The sequence below is a fragment of the Pollicipes pollicipes genome, unplaced genomic scaffold, assembly GCF_011947565.3.
Source record: "Pollicipes pollicipes isolate AB1234 unplaced genomic scaffold, Ppol_2.1 Scaffold_3447;HRSCAF=4054_pilon_pilon_pilon, whole genome shotgun sequence".
NCBI classification, from domain to species: Eukaryota; Metazoa; Arthropoda; class Thecostraca; order Pollicipedomorpha; family Pollicipedidae; genus Pollicipes; species Pollicipes pollicipes.
In genome coordinates, this window is record NW_023596297.1 from 41,344,770 (window position 1) to 41,363,855 (window position 19,086).

The 19,086-nt window shown below is 54.2% G+C and overlaps 2 protein-coding genes across 2 annotated transcripts; both read right to left on the reverse strand.

The window, feature by feature from the left end:
- Positions 1 to 379: 379 nt before the first annotated feature.
- LOC119092646 (cyclin-A2) lies at positions 380 to 7,917 on the reverse strand. The gene is made up of 6 exons (XM_037215608.1): positions 7,750 to 7,917; positions 3,539 to 4,572; positions 3,068 to 3,291; positions 2,603 to 2,810; positions 1,577 to 1,716; positions 380 to 1,147 (listed from the first exon to the last, which is right to left on the reverse strand). Exons 2-6 carry the CDS (start codon positions 4,529 to 4,531, stop codon positions 988 to 990), a joined length of 1,725 nt encoding a protein of 574 aa, XP_037071503.1. The 5' UTR covers positions 4,532 to 4,572; positions 7,750 to 7,917; the 3' UTR covers positions 380 to 987.
- A 1,279-nt stretch (positions 7,918 to 9,196) lies between these two features.
- LOC119091900 (coiled-coil domain-containing protein 22) lies at positions 9,197 to 12,153 on the reverse strand. The gene is made up of 4 exons (XM_037214814.1): positions 12,072 to 12,153; positions 11,519 to 11,684; positions 10,757 to 10,891; positions 9,197 to 9,798 (listed from the first exon to the last, which is right to left on the reverse strand). Exons 2-4 carry the CDS (start codon positions 11,540 to 11,542, stop codon positions 9,697 to 9,699), a joined length of 261 nt encoding a protein of 86 aa, XP_037070709.1. The 5' UTR covers positions 11,543 to 11,684; positions 12,072 to 12,153; the 3' UTR covers positions 9,197 to 9,696.
- Positions 12,154 to 19,086: the final 6,933 nt, after the last annotated feature.

A 19,086-nucleotide genomic window follows, 5' to 3' on the forward strand; every position in this document is an offset into this window, starting at 1 on the left:
TAGATCGCAGGCGTCACGTGGCGGCGGCCGCCGTGGCTTACTTCATGCCACCACCACGGGACCGTCTTGTGCGTGATGTGTATTGTGATAACCTTCGAGTCCTGGGCGACCCGGAAAGACTGGGGGTTGGAACATACAGGGCCTAATGCAAACACGGGCTTCGCCGATAGCGCATCGCAGTCCGCTGAGACCGTGGCCTTAGCTCATTTGTTTTACAAATAAGATCAAACAAGCCTTCGGTGTGTATTCTGCTCGATGTACGCGTAACCGGTGCGCCAGCCACCCTTTTGCACCACACGTCCCTCATCTAACGAAGGCTACAAAACAAACCGGAGCACGAGTAGGCGAACGGACGCACCAGGAGACGGCAAACATCATCGTTCTCCGTACATTTGTATTAGCATATCGTCCATTATGTACAGCAGACTAACCACGCCATGCTAAACGCAAGCAACATACGATTTGCACTTTGTGTCTCCAGTTCCGCTTTCGGGCATGTCACACTAGCTAAACATCGGACGGCCGGGCTCGGCCGTCATCGCCACGCCGGCGCTCCGCGGTCGCGCTGGACGTGGCGCGCGCGGCCGCCGACGCTGTGTTCTCGGCACTAAAGGCCTCAGCTAAAAACCCGGCCCGACTGAGCAGACGGTCAGGGCGGGTGGGCGTGGCATGCGCGCACATGCAGACAGACAAAACACTCGAAAAGAGGCGGACGCGAATCACACGGGCTGCGCGGGCAGCGGTGATTCCAGTCTGAGCGTGCGTAAAACAGACCTAAAACAGGCAGGCGGAAGGACGGCTCAGACCAGACCAGTCTGGGCTGGCCGCTCGGGGCGGATCGGTTCGAGGAGTAAGTTGGCCGTCGGCAGAGTGGGCTGGGGGCGCCGGGCCAGCGCAGGCCGCGGCGGCCGGCCGTGACGGTGCGGACAGAACGAGACGTGAGATCAGGGCAGGCGGTGGCGGCCGTCGCGCGCTCGCCGGCGACCGCTAGGCCCAGGAGATGGCCGTCGGCGGCTCCAGCTGCGACACGCCCAGAAACTTGTCCTTGGCGAACTTATCGACGACGGCCTGCTGGGGCAGGTCGCGCGCCGTCTGGTACACGGAGAGCATGTGGTCTACGCAGGGCCGCAGCTGGTCCCTGTTCAGCCTGTGGGCCACCGCGCGCGGTCGAGAGTCAGCGCGGACGTCACGCAGCGGTGTGAGGGCTAGCCGAGCGCGCTCAGCTCGGGGACGTCCTCACTGACGCGGCCAGCACTGCCGGCTCTGTGGCAAGCTCGGGCTGAGCCTAAACCAGCCAGTCACACCAATCTGGGCCCCGGCCGAACACAGACACTTAGCAGAACATATTGAAAGAAGCAGAAGGCTGGATCACAAAGCAAAAGTTACAAAGATGGCTACAAAATATACACAGTGTATTGACACCTACAAGGTGCATGCAATGTCATGAGCTATTTGATGTTATCTTTGAATTTTAACGTCCAAACGGTGAATTCTACTGGAACAAGAGCTCATGATGCCGGCCCCAGCTGACTGGACCAGGATAGGGTGACTAGAAGGGCCAGCGTGGCCGACCTACCCGGAGACCCGCTCCAGCTGCGGCGTCCACGGTTCATGGCCGGTGGAGAGGCGCGCCAGGCACAGCGCCGACGCCGCCTGCACCGAGTTCACGTGCCTATTGCACAGCTCGTACTGCACCAGCGTCAGCTCCAGCAGAAACTGGCCGGGCGCGGCAAGACACCGTTAGACACACGTGGAAGAATTGAGTCGGGCGATCCCCGCGCCCTCTTTCAGTTTGCCCCGGAAGATGGAATACAGTACGTCACGCTTCCGGCTCTCTCTCTCTCTCTCTCTCTCTCTCTCTCTCTCTCTCTCTCTCTCTCTCTCTCTCTCTCTCTCTCTCTCTCTCTCTCTCTCTCTCTCTCGTCGCTCTCTCTCTCTCGTCGCTCTCTCTCTCTCTCGTCGCTCTCTCTCTCCCTCTCTCTCTCTCTCTCTCTCTCTCTCTCTCTCTCTCTCTCTCTCTCTCTCTCTCTCTCTCTCTCTCTCTCTCTCTCTCTCTCTCTCTCTTGTCGCTCTCTCTCTCTCTCTCTCTCTCGTCGCTCTCTCTCTCTCTCTCTCTCTCTCTCTCTCTCTCTCTCTCTCTCTCTCTCTCTCGTCGCTCTCTCTCTCTCTCGTCGCTCTCTCCCTCTCTCTCGTCGCTCTCTCCCTCTCTCTCGTCGCTCTCTCCCTCTCTCTCGTCGCTCTCTCCCTCTCTCTCTCGTCTCGCTCTCTCTCTCTCTCGTCTCGCTCTCTCTCTCGTCTCGCTCTCTCTCTCGCTCGCTCTCTCTTTCTCTCCCCTCTCTCTATCTCTTCGCGCTCTCTCTCTCTCTCGCTCTCTCTTTCGCTCTCTCTCTCGCTCGCTCTCTCTTTCTCTCCCCTCTCTCTCTCTCCGCGTGCTCTGAAAAACCTGGTCATGGGGAGGGGGCACTCCCTCCGCATCCATCAACATTCACATCACAGAGCGCCCTACTGGGAGAAGCAGCGGCCGAACTTCATGACCAGATTCCGAAGAGAGCAGCGCAGCTGGGCGCGTCTGCGGCCGAGTGCAGAGCCGGCGGCCACTCACCTGAGCCAGGTGCTTCACTGTCTCCTCCCCCGCGCCGCCGCTGTCGATGTAATAGTTGAGGAACCAGTTGGACGTGGGCGCCGACATGTCGAAGGCGAGCATCTTCAGCATGACGTGTTCCATGCGCTTCAGCTGCGTGGCCGTGTACGTGTCGTCGGTGATGTAGACGAACTCGCTCACCGTCGGCGGATAGATCTCCTCGAACTTTCTGCAGTGCACGCGCGGCGGCACGGCCGCAGGGGGTCAGAACAGGATGCCGGCTAGACGCCCGCACGGCGCGAAACGTCACGACTCACTGACCCAAGCATGAGAATACGCTGTAACAAGACGACGCGTGAAACAACGCGAGTGTATCCCGGCCGGAGAACATGACCGAGAGGCTGCGCAGCTCCCGAGCGCGTGCGAATCAGTTTCCGCTGATGGCAGCCGGCCAAATGTAGGGCGGCTGCGCATAGCCAAACTCACGAGGCGATGAAGAGGGCCGTGGTGCCAACCAGCTGCAGCTTGGCTCGCACAACAGTCATGACGCTGAGGAAGCGGTCAATGTAGTTGACGGCCAGGTGGAGCGTCTCGGCGTTCAGCTTGTACTCGTCGTTGACCTCGACCAGCCAGTCGACGAGGATGGAGCGCATGGCGACGCTGATGTCCGGCTGGCGCGCCATGAAGTCGGCGCGGGGCCGGTGATCCAGCTGCCGGCCGCGCACGCGGCGCCCTGTTAGGGATTCCGACGATCGGCCCTACAGCAACCGTCCGCCTAGATAATGTTGCTAATGTGGTCATGACAACAACCAATGTTGAGAAAAACCAACGTTCACAATGGTGGCAACCAACGGAAAACAAGCCCAGCTTACATTAGCGGAAAATGCGCGACACTAGTTTTTCGGCGCCGCCATGCTGATGCCGGTGGGACCGGGGGTGGGGGAGGGGGCGCCTCACCTCTACGTGCCGCATGATCCGGTACAGATCGGCAGCGTACTCCTCGTACGAGAACAGCCGGTCCAGCCGACCGCGGTGCGGGCTGATGGCGATGCTCTCCAGTGACGAGTGCAGCGATTCGGGCGAGGCCATCGGCGCGTCAGCCGCCGCCGCCGGACACAGCAGCAGCTGCGACTGCGGCAGCGCCGCCGGCTCCAAGGGATCCTCGTGCACGTCAAAGGCGGCCGGAAGCCGGGCGGCCGTAGCCAGCGGCAGCGGCTGCAGCGCCGCCCGTTTGGTGCTCTGCAGCTCCTGCAGCGGCCGCTGCTTCAGCTTCTGCTTGCGCTGCTGGGCGCGCGGTGGCCGCGCCTCCTCGGCCGAGGGCGCCAGCGCCTTGCCACGCTGCCGGGTCTCGTCGGCGCGCACCCGGAGGCCGGCCGCGGCCGCCTCGCCGTATGTCTTCGGCCGCGGTCTGCGCTCGGCCGGCGGAGCGTTCTCCTCGTCCACGTGGACTTTAAAACCGCCCGCAGACGCCTGGTCCAGCGTCTTGGCCCGCGTTCTGGACTCGGGTGGACAGTTTTCATCTGCGTACACTTGAAGGTCACCGACGCACGTCTGACCGAACGTTTTGGCCCGCATTTTTGTTTCAGGCGGACAGTGCTCGTCATCGGCATACGCCTGCAGATTGCCGACCGTCGCCTGACTGAGCGCCTTGGTACGCAGTTTGGTCTCGGGTGGGCGACGATTTTCGTCGTTGACCAGGCCGGGGGCACCTGCCGCGGCAGCGGGCCGAAACACCTTGGCGCGCGGCCGTGGCTCGGGCGGCGCCAGGCTCTCGTCATCCATGAACACCTCGAAGCCGCCGGCCGCGACAAACGGCCGCGCCGGAGGCCTAGCCTCCGCGTGCGGCTCGGTCTCGTGGCGCCAGCTGGCTATGCCGATGCCGCCGAATGTGAGCGGATTTCCTTGCATCAGGTCAGCGATCCGGTTGTTCCCGCCTTCGTTTCCGGCCATCGCGATCAGGTGACGCACTGCACGGTGATCGAAGTGAGCTCCTGCAATACACCGGGGGATCTATACGTCATACCAGTCGACGGAAAGCAAATCGGCCGACCGAGCATAAACATAAACCTCTGTGTGGACAAAATGTGCCGAATAACTGAAAATTCCATCGTCTCCATATTCATAACCGACCTGGTGCAATACTCGGGAGATATACGTATCTGCTGTACGCAAATACGGCCAAATTTCTAGTGGCATAACTTTGGATTTTGGCACATGGGCTCATGGGGTCAATCAGGTCTAGCAGACCCATGCCTTCGGTCGTAGCATAGCAATATTCCGAGTAATTTTCGCCACCATTGTCCAGCTTCTCGTCACCTTATATTTGTTCGTGACGAATGTATTATTACGGCTAAAGGAAGCCTAGACAATTGGACAGGTAGACAGAGACGGAAACCGATGAATGCTCAGGAATGATGAGCATGGAAATGAAACCGTGAATGCTATACAAATTCAAGTGGTAAATTGGCCGCACCACACGACACGACAGAATTGCACGACAGTTTAATGGGTGCAGAAGGTGCAGCATAACGTGGCGTTCTTTGCGTGAGGTTCGCTCCATGACAATCGCCCGCTAGCCGTCTACGCCGAGCACCCTCCTAGCTGTCTAGACTGTTGTGCAAGCGCGCCATCGTCAAGCCCGGCAGCACCACCGAGCTGGCGCAGCGTCATGCGGTCCGCGGCATCCATTGTAAAGCGAACGGTATTGTTACTTGCTTTCATTACCGATGCCAGACAGAAAAAGCTCTTATCTCACCACACTTCCATTGATGATTTATATTCGTTCCTTGAGGAATAAGCCACAATGTCTGTAAGGAATAAAAATAACCAGCTGATGTTTCATGTTCAGTCCTCAAATATTCGTGTTTCCGGTGCGACTCGGCCTTTCATGTGAGACCCGCTGTGCTGAGGCGGGACACTTTCCCTTACTTCCTGGTTGCAAAGCAGAAAGCCATACTGTAGTGGCTCCACCAGTGTGGGTGATGAGGGCAGGACATTTTATTTGATGTGTCACAGTTTCATGTGTTGAAGCACAGTGAAGTGAAGTGACAGTGAACACACAGTGACACAGTGAAGCACAGCACACCTCATCATGAAAAGCATCGTTACTTTAACACACGCCAGAGTGGACAATTGAGTCCAACGCGCTCGGGTGGGGGAGGGCAATTTGTGCCCCTGAGATTTAAAAAACTACGATGGTCATGTCAGTGACCTTATTTGACCATGAAAAAGTAAATATTCGGACACCACAGGCCTTGCCGACATTTGTACGTATAATCGGCGCCGAGTGATACCTCCGCGGCATAAACCTAGGAAAAAATGTTGATCGAGGTCATTGTAGGTCCGTGACCTCCCCTGACCTTCATGACCTCGAAATAAGCAATCTTTTGACGTCCCCCCCCATCGAGAAATTCGAAATGAACGTTTAAAACTGCCGTATCGCGCGACTCTCCAGTACAAGGTGGTTCGGTTACCACCTTGATCTGACCTTGAAACCTGACATAAGGTCAATGGAATAACTTGTATTGCTAGTTGCAATTGTCAACTGTCTATAAAAAAACACCTCAAAGTTGCATGACTTTGTCTAGCACTCCGCTCTCGCATCATATTGAGCAATGCCGAAGGGATGGGCTTCTCTGACACCCATGTTCTCACTTTTACCTGCTAAATCCGCGATGTTGCAACCTTTATGTAATTTTGCATGTAAGTATGGTCTTTCCAATCATTAAGAAAGCTACAACATTAAGAAAGTTTGGTCCGCCTACCCCGAGCCGTGGATACATTGGTCTAGAAAAACCGCCGGGGAAGGGGTTCAATTAACCACTCAACCCGAGCACGTTCAGGTTGCACAGCACACCTTTTATAGCATTGTGGCATCACAAAAGAGCTCAAAACTCTCTAGCTTTTCCTCTTCCGAGAACTGTGGTGCAAAGTTTGCAGTGCTTATTCCGCTGCAAAATAAGTTTTTCCACATCGTTTTATGCCATAAAATCGTTCTGTTTGCTTGTCCAAACAAGATAAAAGAGGCAAGGTGAAAAAACAACATAAATAAAATACAATGAAATAAATAAAGTATTAAGGCTAAAATCAAATAAAAAACCCAAACAGGGATAAGATTGGCAAATTGAATTAAACATCCATTTCCTCATTTTTCTAGCTGCTGCTCATTTCAAAAATGGAACAAAAATTAGGGCAAAGCTTCAGCTTAAAGCACTACATCAGACAAGCAATGTTGTGATTAAAGAATATATATGTGCACATATATATATATATATATATATATATATATATATATGAAAATCAAGTGAAGCCTAAGATAAACTTCTCTTACCAACACAATCTGCACTGATTCCTGACATTTTTGGTCAAGTCTGAGTTACAATTGAGTTATCCAAACAATCAATGAGTCAACTAGAATAAAATTGTGAGCAACATGAGATACTCGCAATCTGATACCTAGACCCATAGCTAGGTAGGTGATGTGTAATTTATAGGTATATGTTGCACATCTACAAATATATTATATAATAAAAAATGAATCAGCTGCACAAAGCAAGCTGTCAACTAAATATATGGAGGCTTCAAGCAAGTGCATAGAAGTGGTTATGGCACAATGCATTGTTCCCTGAATTATCTTCCTGGGAATCAATTCCACGGAACATCAAAGCCAATGATTTCAGCTAGGATCAGAGTTTGCTCTTTTGGTATGAATCTCATGACATTTTTGTGCTCATTTCTTCTAGATGGAGCTAGACTTGTCCTTATGTTGCACTGTGATGCTTGGGATTAAACATAGACATTTTCTTGGGCTGTTTGGCATTTAAAATGTAGTTACATGGAACTGAAATCAAGAACAAGTCTTCCACTTACTGTGGATGGCTATCAATGTTTGGTGATGCACTGCCAAGCATTGATTTCTCACACATCAGAGTCAACAAGAATGAAAATGCAAGCAACCGGTCATCTTGCAGTCACACAGCAATCACATGCCTAAAACACACAGCTCAAATATTAAGAAATACGGAACGAGCAGGACGAAGAATGCGCATGCATGTTCAGTACTGTAGTGGTTTGTAATCTCGCACACCATTTTTTATCGTAGCATCAGCATAAAACATTTAGATTCACTGGTTTCAAAGCATGGCGACGCCATACGGCATTCACCTTACCTCACTAGCGATGCCGGGAGAGAAGCTCGGGAGATCGCAAGTCCTTCACGCAGTTAAAATGTAGATCACATTAAAATGCATTTATGAACTATCTGATGCCCGTCAAGAATGAAAATCTCACAGAAAGATCGCCGAAAGTTGGCCGAGAAGTTTAAGCAAATTTGAATCGCACGGGCCGTCCAAGTATGCGATATCGACCAATCAGTGATGCTGTTTTTGTCACGTGGGTTACACGATGTTTTAACAGGAGCATCACTGAAATGTTATATGCATGAACAACCGTCTTTCTCATTTTCACTCAGTGTAGATTATTTTTTCCCGCCATTTATTGTTTTTCATCGCTTTACGAACAATTATTCATCATGCTGTCACGTTTGGTGTTTTTACTGACGATGTAGCGACATCTAGGGGCATACTGAAAAGGACTGCTGCACATTTCCCTTCATAGAGGTATTACACACTCAACGGGTAGCGCGCTATTGCCCGTCTGCGGTGGCGCGAACTCCGATCGCGCGCGGGCGCAATTTTTTGCCATCCGTGCGATGTGTTGTCAAAAGTTGTCCTTTGGCGAAAGAAGCGTGCATTTGTCGCCGGCTTTTACCACTCCAACGCATATGCTTAGCGGCATTCTGCTGGTAGTTATGCGCCGTTTGTAGGATTGCCAATGATTATCAATAAGCAGCACTCGCCGCTCGAGGCAATGCTCGGAAATGAAAGCACCACCAGGTTAATCTGCATCTAGCTTTGGGCCAGAGTGGAAGATTACGTTACCTTGGTGTGGGATTCGAAATGTGCCGTTCACGATGGATCATGTACCGCTTTTAACTGGCCGAACATAAAGTGCCGAGAAATCGATTCGTTTCAATTTCGCGTTAAAATGACTATCGGCCAGAAGCCGTCGATGTTCTGGCACCAGTTTCCTTGACCAATGCTTCACCGATACGTCACTGCGCCGCCGCGACATGCACACCCTGGCTCTTCCGATTGCGGTATCTGTTGTGACGCTTCGCAATGAATCAATGTTTCCAAGTCAATCGCTCTCACGAGCCCTGACGAGTCCATTTCTGACACGCTCTCTCGCACCACTAGCAAGGATCTTTGTCGAAACAGCCGGATGGAAAGCCCCATTGACTGGGCAATGCTTGCTGGGAGCCTGCTCGACCTAAAGGCGATTTGATTGTGTTACCAAACGCCAGCAGCCCTTGCTCTGGTGTGCTCCAAACCGTCCGCCAGGCCGAAGCACATTGAACACCTGCAGAATCATAAAGAAGTGCTACCAAATTAAGCAACCAGTGAGGCAAATCAAAATGCCGGCACAGAGCGCAGCGAACAGCGTCGGCTTCTGGGGTTGTACAGCGATCGCGGTGTCACGCCAGGAAGCAGTAACAGCGCGGTCCCTCTCCAGTCTCCACTACAGAAACGGGTCGCTTCTATGTCAAACAATGTCTTAACATACCGTAGTATTGTTTATTCAGTTAACATTTATTTTTACTGACATCAGGCGCCAAGGGTGCCCCGTGCGACGGCGCAAGGTGCATCTGTATGCGTCGGCCGAGTTTGCTGAGGATGGCCAATAACTGTATGACACTACCACTTTACATGACGATAAATTGCTATCATTATGGCAGGTACTCAACGTCATACCAGATGGCAGCCCACGCGCTCAGGTCTGATAACCAAAGGTTGGTCCCAAATGGTCACGAGGCAGTGATCGATCGATCCTCAACTCATGACAAACTATCACAGGCGCCAGTCGGCTTCTGTCGCGCTCAGAGCAGTGCGGGAACACCGCCCGCTCAGCGTTACCACGAGCGCATCGGGCACCGACAGGTGCGGTGTTGGCCGCTGGTCGGGTCGCGCGGCGCACGGTGCGGCACAGCTGTAAGTGAGGCGCCGCAGCCGGTGAGGCCCGGTTCCGGCGGCTGCCAGCGGTCACCGGTCGGCCTGTCAGGAGGCGCGCAGCTGCTGGTTCTCCAGACGCACCTTCTCCAGGTCGGAGCGCACCTGCTCCAGGTTCTTCTCCACGTGCTTGCTTCGCTCGACGTCGATCTGAGGCCATGGCCGCGACGGTTCAGAGTGAATACAACCACTGACACGGCTACCCATCGGCAGAGACGCAACAAAGAATACAACCACTGACACGGCTACCCATCGGCAGAGACGCAACAAAGAATACAACCACTGACACGGCTACCCATCGGCAGAGACGCAACAAAGAATACAACCACTGCCACGGCTACCCACCGGCAGAGACGCAACAAAGAATACAACCACTGACACGGCTACCCATCGGCAGAGACGCAACAAAGAATACAACCACTGACACTGCTACCCATCGGTAGAGACGCAACAAAGAATACAACCACCGACACGGCTACCCATCGGCAGAGACGCAACAAAGAATACAACCACTGACACGGCTACCCATCGGCAAAGACGCAACAAAGAATACAACCACTGACACGGCTACCCATCGGCACAGACGCAACAAAGAATACAACCACTGACACGGCTACCCATCGGCAGAGACGCAACAAAGAATACAACCACTGACACGGCTACCCATCGGCAGAGACGCAACAAAGAATACAACCACTGTCACGGTTACCCATCGGCAGAGACGCAACAAAGAATACAACCACTGACACGGCTACCCATCGGCAGAGACGCAACAAAGAATACAACCACTGCCACGGCTACCCATCGGCAGAGACGCAACAAAGAATACAACCATTGCAACGGCTACCCATCGGCAGAGACGCAACAAAGAATACAACCACTGACACGGCTACCCATCGGCAGAGACGCAACAAAGAGGTACGTACAAAAACCTACCAGCGTGAAGGATACTCCCTCCAAGCAGCTATGAAAAAGGGCGCCTCAAGCACGTCCAAAGGTCGGCCGAGAGAGCCTCCAAACATACATCCTTCACCCTTTTATTTCCACCTCTTTCGAGCCAGCGGCCGGCCAGCAGTGCCAGGGCGGGGTCAAGCCCCCTGCCTCTCACCATCTCCTGCACGCGGCGGCCCTGGCGCATGAGCGAGGCCGTCTGCTCGACCAGCGCCACCAGCTCGGAGCAGGCGTCGTGCAGCGCCACCAGGCCGCGGTACGAGGCACGAGACCACTCGTTCCCAGCGGCGTCCTGTCGGCACGGTCGGCCGCGCCGTCAGCGCAGCGCCAGAGGCGACAGGGTGCCGTCACTGCCACACGGCCGGCGAGACGGCCCCTACTGACAGCTTGTGGAAAGGAGTCATGCAAGCTTTCCCCTGAAGCGACACTGCGACTTTTACCTCAAGGGGTGGACTATATCAGAAAGGTTGGTCGGACGTAACGAACTTGGCGACATGCGAAAAACTAAAGGAACAAGGCTTAATTCGAAGTAAGCGCGGACGATGTCTCCACTACCCATCGTGTGCGCAGGCCCCAGGTCAAGGTCGGACGGAGACAGGCATGACTCGGGGGCCATCTGCCTGGCGTTTGCTGCAGATGTTTTGGGTAGATGCTTCATGTGCTTAGTCTTCTTACAATCGTCGCCCCTCATAGATTTCGAGATTGTTGGGATTAGATCCCACGCCCCGGCTCAAAGCATTTAAAACACAAATCCCACGGTCCCAATTTCCACATCCATTGGTTTCGGACGTCCACACCATGAGAACAAGCCATGCACTGCCGAGAAAACGTCATGGTCTGAAAACGTCGTCATGGCAACAGTTCGACATAGCCATGGTCTGAAGGGAGCGCAGCGCTCCGGCCGCCTGCCACGTGGCACCTTGAAGATGAGCTCCTCCGCCATCTGGAACGTGCGGGCGATCCTGTCTGACGTGATGTTGATGTTCTTCCGCAGTGCCTTGGTCTCTTCGATGGTTGCTGAGATGGCCTGGCGCTGCTTCTTCACACTGCCGACGATCTCTAAGATCCGTTTCGTGTAGGCCGCCCTGGAAAATGCGGTCCGATGAGGCAGTCGCGCCAACCACGGCCAGACCGGGTCCACAGCTGCCACCGCTGCCCCACAGACGTTTGTGATCGGAACTGGTAACTGAACTGGCATACGAAACAAAATACGAGCAAACAGATTGAGCGGAACACGATGCTCGACAAGCATTCATATTTTTCCGGCCCGAGAGCAGTCGCAGATAAGCTATCTGTAGACATCATGATCTGGCATGGCACACGCCAACGTCACTCAATACGCCCTCCGAGAAACCGGCTCATTCCAAAGCAAAATGTCTGACGTCATCAAAAGGCCATCAGCAGGGGTTCTCCCACCGAACAGCACTGCTGAGCACACCACAATCTCATGTTTACACCAGCCAACCGCTGACCTCTTCACGTGCTTGGTGATACCAGCCGCCTGCTGGCGCAGCGCCAGCAGCGCGCGCTGGCGCTGCGCCAGCTCGTCGCGCAGCTGGCGCTGGCGGCGGCCGAGTTCCTCGAGCGGCGCGTTGCGCGCGTCTCGGCGCAGCTCGGCCAGCGCGCGCTGCAGCTCGGAGCGTCGCGCGCTCCACTCGGTGCGGCGGCCGGCGGCGCGCTGGCGTGCCCGCTCCTCCGCCGTGGCGCCAGCCGCCGCGTCACCGCCGGCGTCCAGGGCGGCCCGCGCGCGCCGCCGCAGCGCCAGCGCCGCCTGCCGCCGCCCTAGCGCCGCCGACAGCGCCGCCGCCTCTGTCTGCAGCTACAGAGCGTAAAACTAGGTCAAGGCAGGTCACGCTAGACAGACAATGTGGAGTGGCAATGAAGCGACGCCCCACGAAGACATGAGCGGTGCTGATGGAAACGGACCAGGGAAGGAGGTGGAGGTGAAGGCTACATGTTATCAACGAATGCGTCAATCTAGAGATAAACGACGACATAGCACACAGGCCTCAACTACAAACACAGCAGCACAAGCTGACTCCGACTGCACGACAAGAACTTAACGGGCTATTGCTCATCCCACACATGATCGGCCGCAACGTTAGCCGCGTGGGCGCCCGGACGTCTGGCGCCAGCACCACCTGTCACCTCCACACACTGCTCGGCCAGCCTGCTGTAGCGGTCGCTGCCCTTGGTCAGCTTGCGCTGGCTCTGCTCCAGCCGGGCGGTGGTCTCCACCAGCTCGCGCTCCCGCTCGCGGAGCAGCTCCTGCTGCCGGTCAGGCTCCGGCTCCGGCTCCGGCTTTGACTGCTCGCTGGCCGCTGAGAGAGACGCGGCCGGCTCCGCCGCGGCACCCGGGCCGGCCGCCGCGGGCGAGATGGGCGCTCGCTCCGACGCCACCTGGTGGCAGGGCGAGGCGTCGGTCCGTGTGGGGGTGGAAGCGGTCCGGCGGACACCGATGGGCTTGGACTGGTGAGAGAGGTGGGACCGGCACTGAAGGCCCTGGGTACCAGCGGGGCTCCAACACATACATCGAACACATAACACATACATCCCAGTGTTCACAACACATACATCGAACACATAACACGTACATCCCAGTGATCGGGGCACGAGAGTCGATGCGAAACTGCGCTCGCTCGGCGCAGAGTCCGTTCATGGCGGGGGCTCCGCAGCGTCCTCCTCCCGTGACGCCACATGGCGCTGCAACACAGCCAGCCCCGTCCGGCGGCCGTGTGAGCAAGCCGTCGTCCCCCTCCCCCCCCCCCCCCCCCCACACACACACACTTACTGGCGTCTGGTGGCGGCGGTACAGCTGTTCGGCCTGCAAGATGTCCTGCCGGGAAGCCGCCGGTGGCGACGGGCCGGCCGTCCGGGCCACGGCAGGGTCCACCGACAGGCGCGCGCTCCACTCCAGCACAGATGGCAGCACGGTCGAGCTGAGGCGCGCCTGCAGGTTTACAAACGTGCCTGGCGGGACGTACCCAGTCAGCGCTCGGAGCGGCTGTCGTACAGCCACCATCCGCGCCGCCAACCAGGCACCAGCTCTCGCAGACGTGCTACAAAGAATGTACTACACCCTTGAGCGCACAATGGGAACGACGAGAATTCACTTCCATTCAACACGGGTAAAGGCTTTGAGCAATAGCCAGGTCTACAGCCTTGTTTCTAAAAAACAGTTCAATCCGCATATTGCAGATCGCGATGGCTTCATTGCACGTGACCATTCTGATAGGCTTGAGAAAGATGCAATTACCCGTACGGTCTTGCTCATCGCCACCATTTGCCCATACTGCCACACCACCTGTAGCCGCCATGGCGGAGACACCGTCCGCAGGAATCCACGGCACGTGCGGGCTACCGAGCTCTCCTCTAAAGTAGGCGCCCGTGGCGTCTGCACAGCACCGCAGCAGCTGAACCCACACTCAGGGGCTCCGCCCGGCTCGGCTCAATCGCTGCGGCGATTGGAACTAAGACGTCCGTAGGCCGTCCCGCTCAGATGTTATTATGCGCGGCCGGCCGCCGCCCAACTCTCGCCGCTGCAAAGCCCTTCTTCTCATCGGGCATGACACCAATTTGTTTGCGACGGTTAGCAATTTTCAAGTTGCAGGTGAGCAACTCATTGTACCAATGGAAAACAAAATTGTCGTGCGTGTTGGAGATGACGTGAAAAATGCAATAGTTAGCACATTGTGTTTTTGTCCGTACGGCTTTGTATGAGCTTGCTTGTTGCATGTTGAAGGTGTACCCGTTTTCTTCTTTAAAAACCGATCATCCACCTAGTGTGCAGGGTGGATCCCCATCGTGACTCGAGAGAGTAAGATAGGAGATCATCTCCAATCCTGTCGTTGCGTCAGCTGGTTTTTGAAGGACTTGGCCAGTCTGTTGTTTGTATTGCAGTAGGCCGTTGTTGTCAGTTTTGTTGCAGCTGGGCTGGCCGATCTTTGGAGGCCTGATCGGCTTTTGTGTCAGCGCGCTGGCGTTGCGCGGCGCTCCGTCCACGTCCAGCTGGTGAGCAGCGGGGACGGTAGCTCTGGTAGGGTTCGGGCTGTGCCGCTTCCGAAGCTGCACGTGGAAGAGTGATTGATAGCTTCTGGATTTGCGGTCACGTGGATAATCGGAGTTCATCCCAGGTCAACACGCTATCTTTACGTGGGCGTTCTGAATAGGGCCAGTGATTGCACTGTCCCGTTTTTGAGTCTGTTCACGGTTGCATGTGCTAGACCCCAATCCAGAATAGCTGAGTAAGGAAAATGTCGGCGATTTTCGTTTTGAATTCAGTTCGCAATTTGATCCCAAACGCTCCAATTGAGAGTAGCCGCTCGGCGCGGGCGTCACATTACGCCCGCAGCGGATGTCACCTGCGTCGAGCGAGATGGGGTCGGTGGTGAACGGCACGTGGTGGGCGGGCGGCCGGCAGTAGTGGGGCGTCCACGGCTGCTGGAGCGCCTCACCCAGCGCCGTTCTCATCCGGCTCAGCAGCGCCGTTCGCCCGTCTGGCCGCACACACAGCCACACACACGTACAGACGGCCGTTCGCCCGTCTGGTAGCGCACACAGGCATGTACACGCACACACGCACGCACGCACGCACGCACGCACGCGCACACACACACACACACACGCACGCACGCACGCACGCACGCACGCACGCACGCACGCACGCAGACGGCCGGCTACACCCTTGAGGATGAAAGCCAAGAATAACACTGACCTGGGTACGCACAGTTTCAAATTACACTAGATCATTGGTCAATATGTTTAAAGATTGTGTTACACTTCCTTGAGTTGGGATGGGATCAGCTTCCAGCTGTGCAGATCAGCTCAAAGTCGGAGTCAATGTCAACTCCACGCGCTGTGGGTCGGGCTGAGAGTCGTTTTTAATGTTGCGGACTTCGGCCCCTTTTCGACAGAGGCAGCGGGGCGATAGGGGAGGGGACAAAAAAGAAAGTGAGCGAAGTGGCGAAAGAAGATGTCAGCGGTAGGATGTGAACAGGGTAGGATCTACAAAGGGGCAGGACGCAGACAGCCTTGCACTGGAATCCGCTTCATCGGGAATGACTCTGAACCCGACTCGCAGAGTGTGGGGTTGACTCTCGTTATGATTCCGCGCTGAGCTGCCAAAGTGAACTGACCCGATTCCTGCCCAGGAGAGCTTGGACACAAGCCTGGCACGCGTATGAACTTACACCACTTGAAATGCCTGAATACTGTTCACACAATGGTATGGAAGACCACAAAATACGACACAGAATGCCGCATAGTGACTTACATCCATAAACAAGCTGCAAAACGGCATTCAGAGTCCATAACTGTGCAAGATCTTCCAATGATAAATCTCAGGGTAACGCTTACCAACGTGCGACTCCGGTACCATGGTATCCTGCTTTGGAAACTTGTCCACCAGGAAGGAGATTATGTTCCTAATTTCCTTTGTGCTTCCATACAGAAAGGTCTGATAGCCGAGATCACCTCTAAAGCCAAGATCCTGTAACCATCACCATGACTCTGTGATGCAATACATGAGTGATGCCTCGATCGGCGGGAGACGGCGGTATATCAGCGGGCAACAGCGGTACGTCAGCGAGCAACAGCGGTACGTCAGCGGGCAACAGCGGTACGTCAGCGGGCAACAGCGGTACGTCAGCGGACAACAGCGGTACGTCAGCGGGCAACAGCGGTACGTCAGCGGGCAACAGCGGCACATTGGCCGCACATGACCTCGCTACAGCCAGACAAGATGGCCGAGATGAATAGTGTTGCCCCAAGTAAAGCTCTTCCTCATTGTCATGCTATCTTCGCCATTAAACGCGGAATGGTGGTACAGCAAGGATATATATGGCCTATCTGGACCTGGCTGGACCATCATTGATTGTGAAACTACTGCACCCTACTCCCTTATGCGGCCACACCGCAGCTGGCTTCTGTGAGAAGAATACTTGAAAATGGCAGCAACGGTCTCGCGTTCCCAAATTTAGAGCGCCTTACTACGAAACGAACCAGGCAGTCAACCTCGACGGGCAGCGAGGATGACCTGTTTAAACGCAAAACGCACATATTTAGCCAAATGCATTGGAAGATCACAGGGAAACACACTCACAGTGCAACGGATCTAAAACATCGGAGCCTATACATATCTACGCCTCCCCCCCCCCCCCTCACTGCTCAGCAGCCAGCAGCTCACCAGGCCCTCTCTGTTGTCTGCGCACATCACAGGCAGACCGTCCCGTGCACCCGCTGGCCGTCAGTCGAGTCAGCACCCGGCCGTCAGTCGAGTCTGCAGCGGCTGACACGTCAGTCTACACACCTTACAGCAGTCGGCCATGGTGCTGCACATGTTGAGCCGGGCCGCCAGTGCGGCGGGCATCCTGGCGGCCAGCGTGTCTGTCATCTGAGGCAGCACCAGACGCAGGCAGAGCGCCACGGCCGCGAACACCTGGGCCGGGCTGAGGTCGGCCAGCGAGGCGGCGCCCTCGTTGTCACTGGAACAGGCCACACACATTGCTGCACAAGAGCTGAAACAGGCCACACACAGCTAACTGCTCACTGCAGCATAGCATGCACCATTGCCTACACGATGCAATGCAAAATGCAGTTCATATCCATGGTTTATTTAGAAATTTTAAAGGCATAGGCTTGCCGGCATCGACGCCCACCAAGTAAGCTGCTTGCTGATTGGGGATATACATAAAACGGTTTCAGATTTTGTCCAAACCTGTTGATTGGATGGGTTTCTGGGATCAGCACCTACGCTGAGCAGAACTTGTTCAATGACCCTTAATGCCGCCCCATTGTAAATTCCGCGTCAATGGCAGAACTTTGCAGAGAAAGCCTGAGATACCGCAACGCTCGGCACCATCCACCCTGCCCTCTAACAGCACCTGACCTTTAGTCCAGCCACTGGCACCAGTTGCAGACCTTCCCAATCCGTGGAAAAAACCAGCAGCTTCAGTGATTTGAACCCACCATGCCGAATAGATAGGTTCGTTGGCAGGCACGTACTCAAACTAACTGAGCTGTCAGTATGGGCCATTTGAAGGACAAACTGCCATTGAAATACAAATTTCAAAATACAGATGAATTCCAAATGTTAAGCCATATTTTCATTCAAACTTATAAAACAGCATCCACATTGTAATGCCAGTGAGGAAATTGCAACAACTTACAGCCTACATGAGGCTTAACCATGTGATTATAACTGTGATTAAATTACTTACAAGCCAATCTCAGTAAGAGTGTGAAGCAGTATCTTGTCTGCCTCTTCCAAAGCCATTTTGATTGCTTCCTGAAAAAAGACAGCCAGTCAGACATCTGGATGGGGTGCCAGTGAGGCAATACCCAATGTGCACAGCATCAGTGAGGGAGTACTCCTGCTCTAATTTATAGATAGAATTGCATGACAACCAATGAATTTGCAGTTATGTATGGTATGGCAATTGTGGGGAAAGTATAACAAGAACACCATCTTTTTTAACTGGATGCTGTTTGCAATAAACACAACTATATGCCTAGGTAGCTGGTGTGGGCAAATCTCCCTTAAGTCAAGCAACAGTGTATTTTGGTAAGTGCATTGTAGCAGGTGTATTGCTATATTTGGGAGCAAGATTTGTGAGAACATGACATTAGGCAACATTAGCATCCTAACAAAATGTTGTGTAGGGGTCTCACAAACCCAGTTGTATCTCATCTGTCAAATTTGTGTCTGCCATACAGTTGCTTTCATGTCTTAGTCCTTGCCCTGTTGTACAATCATGCCCACATTTTGCACAGCCTCTGGGGTATCTATTACACATGATTTGGCATCAAAAACATGCCTCTAGCTTTTCTGGCATGTGTAGAGACTGGGTTGAGGCTTGAGACCAGTGAATTTGTGCAGCATCTGTGGATTGGGAATAGCTGGTCACCACTGTTACATTAACAGAGGCCCACATCATGCATATATGAAAAACTGCATAACCTCAGAGTTACACCCAGATGTAAACAAGGTATATGCTTGTTTCAGCTTCATGTCATTATGTGGCATGGTCTCTTACATGTGGCCAAGTAAAGCAATTTTCAGGAAAATGTGACCTTTGACTAGGCCCAGCAGAGCTAATTACTGGCCTATCAATGCAACAATTGTTCACAATCTTGTTAAGCCAATTTGTTTTTGTGAAAGTCTTTTTAGGTTGGAAATGGCTGGGGGTTTATCACTCCCTCCCCACTTCTCTGTCAGTGTAATGAAGAATGATGACTGATGGTGGGGATTAATCTGCAATGGTGGCTTTGATCTGACATCTATCAATACAATTACAAAAAACCAGCAGATCTGTGCTTTATGCAAGAAAACATGCCACAGGACATAATGAAAGCATGGGCTTTTCTGCACAAATAGGCCCAGGGCCCAACAATTCTTGTAATAGATTAGCCATTTTCTTCTTTCTGGTTGTGCTAGCATTCCAATGCAGCACAGTCTGGTCACAAAAACCCAAACAGGGCTGTGGCCAA